The sequence below is a fragment of the Trypanosoma grayi genome (genome assembly GCF_000691245.1).
Source record: "Trypanosoma grayi strain ANR4 Tgr_42_V1, whole genome shotgun sequence".
NCBI classification, from domain to species: Eukaryota; Euglenozoa; class Kinetoplastea; order Trypanosomatida; family Trypanosomatidae; genus Trypanosoma; species Trypanosoma grayi.
The window spans coordinates 20,645-28,351 of record NW_008825661.1 but is presented as its reverse complement, the minus strand read 5'-3'; the positions used below and the strand labels follow the sequence as shown (position 1 = coordinate 28,351).

The 7,707-nt window shown below is 53.5% G+C and overlaps 4 protein-coding genes across 4 annotated transcripts; all 4 read right to left on the bottom strand.

Annotated features, from left to right (window-relative positions):
* Positions 1-210: 210 nt before the first annotated feature.
* DQ04_00421090 (putative eukaryotic initiation factor 4a) lies at positions 211-1,500 on the bottom strand (the record flags this gene model as incomplete). Its single annotated transcript, XM_009308968.1, has 1 exon — positions 211-1,500. One exon carries the CDS (start codon positions 1,498-1,500, stop codon positions 211-213), a length of 1,290 nt encoding a protein of 429 aa, XP_009307243.1.
* A 187-nt stretch (positions 1,501-1,687) lies between these two features.
* On the bottom strand, positions 1,688-2,389 carry DQ04_00421080 (hypothetical protein; the record flags this gene model as incomplete). Its single annotated transcript, XM_009308967.1, has 1 exon — positions 1,688-2,389. One exon carries the CDS (start codon positions 2,387-2,389, stop codon positions 1,688-1,690), a length of 702 nt encoding a protein of 233 aa, XP_009307242.1.
* A 519-nt stretch (positions 2,390-2,908) lies between these two features.
* DQ04_00421070 (putative protein kinase) lies at positions 2,909-5,860 on the bottom strand (the record flags this gene model as incomplete). Its single annotated transcript, XM_009308966.1, has 1 exon — positions 2,909-5,860. The coding sequence occupies one exon, from the start codon at positions 5,858-5,860 to the stop codon at positions 2,909-2,911; it is 2,952 nt and encodes a 983-aa protein (XP_009307241.1).
* A 237-nt stretch (positions 5,861-6,097) lies between these two features.
* DQ04_00421060 (hypothetical protein) lies at positions 6,098-7,675 on the bottom strand (the record flags this gene model as incomplete). Its single annotated transcript, XM_009308965.1, has 1 exon — positions 6,098-7,675. The coding sequence occupies one exon, from the start codon at positions 7,673-7,675 to the stop codon at positions 6,098-6,100; it is 1,578 nt and encodes a 525-aa protein (XP_009307240.1).
* Positions 7,676-7,707: the final 32 nt, after the last annotated feature.

Here is a 7,707-nt window from a genome sequence, read left to right as displayed (position 1 = left end):
GGGGGGGGAGGCAGAAGCGAAGAGCATCACACCTTCACTTCTGCCCCGCTCTGCTCCTCTCACCTCCTCGTGCTGGTGTGTGGTAGAGAGACGTTCATTTCTTTTTTTATTGAATATTCTTTTCCATCTTTTTTTCTTTTCTTTTCCCCTCCCTCCTTCTTCTTCCTCACGCACTCTTCCGCGATCATCCCGTGCCTTTCTTCATGCTCGTTACTCGCCAAGGTAAGCAGCGAAGTCCACCGGAAGCTCGTCAATCTGTGTGTGGTAGTGCGACTCAATCTCGCGCAGCACCTCCACATCCTTCTGTGTCACAAAGTTGATCGCCACACCCTTTCGGCCGTAACGCCCACCACGGCCGATACGGTGGAGGTAGTTCTCCTTGTTTGTCGGCAGATCAAAGTTGATCACGATATTCACGTGGTGCACGTCAATACCACGGGCAACGAGATCCGTCGTCACTAACACGCGGGAGCTACCGCTGCGGAAGGTGCTCATGACCTTTTCGCGATCCTGCTTCGGCATCTCCGAGTGCATGCAGCTGACCGTGTGATTGCTGCTGTTTAGCTGGGCAGCGAGCCAGTCAACCTTGCGGCGGGNCTCCGAGTGCATGCAGCTGACCGTGTGATTGCTGCTGTTTAGCTGGGCAGCGAGCCAGTCAACCTTGCGGCGGGTATTGGCAAAGATAACACTCTGTGCAATGCTCACTGTCTCGTAGAGGTCCATGAGCGTGTCGAGTTTATGCTCCTCCTCCACAGCAATGAAGAACTGCTTGATACCTTCGAGGGTGAGGCTCTCACGCTTCACAAGAATTCGCGTTGGCTCGCGCATGAATTTCTTTGTCAGCTCCAGCACGTCATCTGGCATGGTGGCGGAGAAGAGGGCAACCTGAATTTCCTTCGGCAAGTAACGGAAGATGTCGTAAATCTGCTCAGCAAATCCCTGAGAGAGCATCTCATCAGCCTCGTCGAGAACAAGGACGCGGAGGGACTCTGTGCGCATCGCGCCGCGCTTCGTCACATCGACTACACGCCCAGGTGTGCCAACGGCCACAATGTTGCCGGCCTGAAGTTTGCGGTAGTCATCCTGCACACGTGTTCCACCAACGAAGGTAGCACAAAACGACTGGTTACCGTCTGCGAGGAACTCACCAATGCGGGTAATGACCTCAGCTGTTTGCAGCGCAAGTTCGCGCGTTGGCGAGAGGACGAGTCCCTGCAGGACATTATGGCGGAAGTCCAGGCGCTGCAGGAGGCCGATGGAGAAGGCGCCCGTCTTGCCCGTACCGGACTGCGCCTGGGCGATGATGTCACCGCCGCGGGTGAATGGAACAATGGCACGCTGCTGGATGCTGCTGGGCTTCTCGAAACCGTGCGAGTAGATGCCACGGAGGAGGTTCTGGTGCAGCGGCATGTCATCGAACGACGGGATGGGGCGGATGCCGGGCTGGTCGTCCAGGAAGGAGTCCTGGTCCTGCGGCTCGACTTTGGCTGGCTGGGCCATGTTCCTTCAAAAACAAAAAAAAGGCGGTTGGATCGCGTGTAAAACTGCACACAGGCCGCACAACATGTTTTTAAAACGAAANAAAAAAAAAAAACAGGAATCAAAGAAGCAACAGAGATATTGAACAGCAAAAAAGTGCGCCCTGTCGTACAGCCAACAATCCCCCCTTTAGAGTGGGGCACAAACATCAGTGGCACACCGCCGCACCGCGCAACTGCACCTCGCGGAGGCAGCAGCACTTCTTCCGCATCGCAGCATCCGCCGCCTCCTCATCGAGCGAGATTCCCCGCGGGAGCACCCAGAAACAACAGCAAGAACAACACAACGAAGGAGAACAGTTGCACACCCCATTCGCCGCGGCACGGTAAAGCAACACACTGCGTGACGGGATTGCCATTGTCAAGTTCGTTTGTGGCTCCAGATCGGGAACTGTGTCTACACCACGTTGTCGCCTTCCGAGGCGAACAAACGCCCCAACAACGCAATAATCCCCCACAAAGCATAACGCAGTGGAGCCATCGGCTTCCTCGTTCGCACCTTCAACACGGCAATGGGGCTCAAACTGGTTACCGTGGCCAATGCGCTGAACATTCACCACGTGAGAGAAGGCCTTAAAGTGGTTGTATGCGCCGATGGTCATGGGTTGGGCAGCAGACCTCACTTGAAGGGCCTCCTCGTCTTCCAATGCACTGTTGATGATACGGGCATGCTCCTCCACAACGCAGTAGGCGCCAAAGTATATAGGTCCACGCTGGGCAACGATGACCGCACACGGGTGCACGACACAACCGAGAGAAAAGTGGACAGAGTACGGGCCTTCCACAACGGCGAGGGGGCTTACGCAGGGCTCCTGCAATGCTTCATTCGCCGCAACTGTCCCGGTACTCATCGCCTCTGTTGGAAGAGAATCCAGACAGAGTTCACCTTCCCATCCTTGTTCATTACCGAGAGAAGGGGAGAAACGTCAGACAGACACACACACACACATATAAAAACAAACAAATACACAGTAACTCCAAAAAAAAAAATCATTGGCATGTCCGCAGCGAAACGACAAAGAACACAGCACGCAATATATGTATTTATGCATGTATGTATGTATATATTAATGACAGCCCGGCGAAGCATACCCATTACTCCTCTTCCTCCCTAATACACCCACCCCCAAAACCTTCACTTACACCCACACCCACCACCTGCCACCTGCCACAAATATCAATACTACTAAATTCAGCCACACTTTTTGTGTCTTCGTGTTTCCTTTTGTTATGTATACAGGCAGATGATAAGAGAGACACCAAACTCGTCAACCGACCCCATATAAATTAAACTCAAAGTCTTCGTTCTTCATCTCCTCACTGGTGTGCTCACCGTTAGTCATAAAAAAAAAAAAAAAACATTTTCTCCCTCAGCCCTCCACAGTGGTCACAACGTCCTCCGCACCAGTCACCCACGCATCCTTCCGCAAAGCGTGTGCGGTGCTGCGTCGAGACGGGTCCCACTGAAGGCACTTTAGCAAGAATCCCTCAAACACGGCTCCGTCCTCCGCCCCAAGTCGCTCCTCAATCTCATGCCGCACCTTCAGCCACAACGGAGTGACACGGCAGCGGGCGCAGGTAGCAGCAGACGCCGTAGAGTGCCTCGGTAAGTTTGTTTCATCTTCGGAGGCACCTCTCTCGCACTCAACAACGCGTGTCGGCGCGCTGAAAGAGCAAGTACGACATTGTTTACCCTCACAGTCATACAGTTGTGCTCTTTCATCGTCAGTGAGGAATAGAAACTCGCCATTGTCATCAAAAAAATCCTTTACACACTCACCCGTGGGGGAAGAGGTAATGTAGCGTGGATTCGGAGCACCTAGAAGAAGAATCATGGCACGTAGGTGGCAAACGTCCACGTTCTTCTCGCGTTCAACAAAGTGGTTAGGGCCCAAGGCAGCAATAGCATGTTTTGTCTCATCACTATCATGAGCCGCATCTGCATCCTTTCCCTCACACTCATTGAACTCAGGGGAAGTTGTGAAATTCTGATCACGCTGTTTCTGTTGCTCCTCTGCCCTCTCGTTGCGTTCTTCAGCCTCCGAAAAGTCACGCACAGGGTCAAAAAGAAGACGACCACAGACAAGTTCAAACGTAATACACCCAATAGACCAGATGTCAATGGCAGTATANCATTCTCTGCCGAGAATGATTTCTGGGGATCGGTATTCCCGTGATTGTAGAGCCAGGCCCCGTCCAAAGTTTTGCCGAGACAAAATTTCTTGCTCCAATTCACTCACTCCACTAGTAGCGCAGCCGGAAGAAGTCAAAGGCTTCGAGGAAAGAGTAACGTCTTGAAATGGATTGGCGGCACTGGACATCACCCCTACGCTTGCGACTGCGTTGCTCAACAAGGTAGAGGCGGCCAAAAAACTATCGCCGTTTAGAAGTTTGCTGGGGTTCGACACCGTGTCCTCTGCAACCCCTTCCTGGGCTCCGCTGCACTCTGCACCGTCATAAGTCTTTGTGCAGTGAAAGTGACGTAAATCGGGTGGAACAATGAAGGACAGACCAAAGTCGGCAAGCTGAACAGAGTACGGTGCCTCGGCGCGGGAACCCCAGTGATGTTGGGCCCTAAAGAGTCGCCGAGCGGTACCACAGGAGCTTCGACTACGCGCTGTGCGTGGTGTATCGACAACGTCCTTCAAACTGGTCTGTGCCGACACAAAGTAGCTTTCCTGACTCTGATTCATCGAGGAGTCCTCTGCCGCCACGCTGCGGCGCACTGCCCGCCCATCTAGGCCAGTTGGCACCGGCATGTCAAAGTGGTACATGAGGAACGCCTCCACATCGTTGGCGACATCTTCCTCGAGCTCTACACAGAGAAGATTATCAGGCTTGATATCGGTGTGGATGACGTGTATGGACGCAAGAAGCGCTAAGCCCTCTAGCGTCGAGTGAACAATGCCACGGGCGACGTTTTCTGGTACGCCATGAGGACCTGCTTCTTTCATGAGAGCACTCACCGAGGCACCCATCACATCCATGACGACACAATGATGCAGACCAAATGGCCCGTGGTGTTTGAAGCATTCTCGAATGGAGATGACACGCTCAGCTGAAGGTAACCACATCGTCTCTTCACTATTGCTCTGGCAGTGACTTGTAGGCGAGCGGCTGCCGTCAGAGAGTGTAGTAAGCGCACCGTCTTGGGCCGGCTCACGCGGTGGGCTTACAGCTGACACCTCACGCGATAGGGCTCTGGAAGAAGGGGTCGATACAAGCCGTTGCAACTGTCTCACTTTCTTGCACTCCTTTATATACATCAACATTAGCGTCTCGTGTTCAGCTGCCTGAGTGAATACCACACCGCAGCGGAACACCTTTATGGCAACGAATAGCGGCCGATCCAGCGCAGTAAAGTATCTACGCACCTGTTGTTCGTCCAATTCCCGCACAAGTTGACGACGCGTAACGGAGCACTGGTTCAAGTCAACAGCAAGCCACACACGGCTCCTGCATCCACAGCCCAACTGGCGCACCAAAGCGTAGCGGTTGTGTAGCACATCGCCTGGAACGCAGGCGAGATGGCCGTCCTCGCCAAAATTCGCCTCACTGCCAAGTTCATATTCTTCATCCTCCTCATCCTCTTCTGGTTCCTCTTCTTCATCCTCCTCTTCTTCTTGCTTTGCTTTCCCACTGGCAAGTTCACCTAACTGTTTGACACGAGGAGCCCCGAAACCCGATCGAAGACGCCGGTTGGAGTCTGCGGGGCGCGCTGTTTCCGAAGCCACCGGCAGCCCTTCATTGTCGTCATCGTCAAGGGCCTCGTCGTCACTGTCCACACGATTTTGTCGCCTCCGTCGTCTGCTTTCGCCACCCTCAGCAACGGCCACGGCGGCTTGCGATTCCCACCGACGAACAAACATTGAAAAGCCGTCGATAGGCGGAACAGGAGTTGAGCCTCGCCCATCCTCACTGTGGTCGTTTGGCGTGTGGGCCGGTGTTAGCCTGACACCACCTGTGCCGTGCGACAATGGGGTGGCTCCTCTCTCAAAGTCCACAGACTGCATGTTGGAGCTATTGGGTCCATACTCAGGTTGACCGCTACTGTGGGAGTGACTACTTTTTTCACGAAGCATACGACTGGCACGCTTGCCTCCGCCACCGTACAAGTGTGCCACACTAACCTCACGGGCACGATGGAGATTCGTCATGAGTGGCTCGAGCGCACAAAGGAGGCCCAAAGCGCCCCGTGTACAGTCGCTGGTTGTGCGCCACGCCTCTAGCCACCTCGTTTGAAGCTGTGGTGAACTTGGAGCCAGCATGTCGCTGGTATTCCCGTGCTTACTGCTCCTCTCACGCCCCACAGGCGGCTCCATTTTTATTTTCTTGTAATTCCAACGCACCTTGAGACGATGAGAGAAAACAGCGACAAGAAAAATAAACAACACTGGGTAGGAGGGGTGGGGGGTAATGATTAAGCATAACCAAAGAGAATAAAGGGGTTTTTGTTTCCTTTTTGCCTGTATTCCACCAAAAAGGATGAAAAGACACGGAAAAAATGAATCACAAGTGGTCTGATTCGCTCCCAAAACGATTAACGCTAAGGTCTGTGGTCACACTTTAGTCCTTTGCTGTTTCGACCCATCGTCATCTTCTCGTTGAAGGCCCGGTTGCTCCTTCTCCTCCAACGGCGGCAGCCCCCACTGCAGTCGTAGTGCATTGGCAGGGTCTTCTGTGCGTGGCGGGGTGCCGTGGGCGTACAACAGATACTTGATACGACGCGTCCTTGTAAGCATGTCTACCGTCCCGCGGATTGCATCCAGACTTCCGTGGCGCTTCACCTCTAGCCACTTGAACTGTGGCACGAGATCAATACGCTTGTAGTTCCCCCCCTTCATGAATTTGAACCAAACGCGACACATCCACGAATTGACAGGGTCCAAGTCACCGTACTCACCGTGGAATAGGTCTGTGCATGCGATGCACCCACTGCCGCGGTCGTACAACACATACTCATTCGTCTGGTCATCACCAGCGACCCGCACAAGCTCAATATCGGGTGTAATCTGTTGCTGTGGCACTGTGCCTAACGGGCGAACGCGAGGCAAATGCCTTACTTCATCATCAACTGGGCCCTTCCCTCCTGCAGCAGACAGCTGATGTGAAAAAAGGCGGCAAACACTCTCGCTATCTCCAACCGATGCCGCACACTCGTCGATTTCATTACTAGCCGCTGTGTCGGCTGCTGTTTCGTTCTCCACCACCTCTGGAAAAGAAAGCCCCGTAACGCCGTTGCCCATATCGACACAGCCACCTACTCGCCGTACCTCTCCGTCTTGCTGTCCCTGCTGCTGCAAAGGCAGTCGACGATCACCATTAAGAATCGCGTCACCGCTGCAGAAAATGTCCGCATCAGGGAAAGCCTCCGCCCATGTATGCACGCTTCCCCACCCCTGTCGAGTTGGTACAACAATCGTCTTCACAACGCGTTCCTCATCACGCAGCTTTTGAATCGTTGCGTCAAACGTTTTTTGGTCAGTGTCGATTGGATTGTAGAGTACTGTGTGGCCCCCGTGTCGTTCCACGAAACGCCGAGTCTTCTCAGTTTCGCTCTGCCCGGCATTACCCAAATGGCTTTGTCGTGTGTAGGGACGGAGTGAAGCCTCCGCAAGGGAACCGTCACCATGACTACTGTTGTTGCGCCGATTTGCTGCTGTCCTTCGCCACCGCTGGCGTAGAGCACGCTCCTGCCACTCTTCATCACCCTCTCCCGGGTGACGTTGCTTTTCCACAGCGTCTGCGTCTTCCTCACTCTCGCTTCTCAGAGTAAGCATGTTCCCCTTGACATCAACGTTATAATCGGTGACAAACATCATGGTGTTGTCTAGCTTGGAGGTGTCATCCTTCATAAAATGTAGCCCTTTAATTATCTTCATCAGGCTCTGACATTCTTCTGTGAGATGCAGTTGCGGTGATGGCTGGGACGGGTCGCTCTGTTTCTCTATGAAATATGGGTGGCTGTACACGTCTGCGGCCAGCCTCCCACGAAAGAGAAGCGTAAGAACGGCGAGACCCTGTGGAAACGGCAAGGTTCCCCTCACTAAGAATACGTTAGGGGTATGAACATCTGTGATAAGGGCATAATTCCGCCGCAGTTGATCCTGCATCATGTACGCGGCCCTTGACATCATCTTTCCTGGCGTCAATCAAAGCTCTGCTCTAC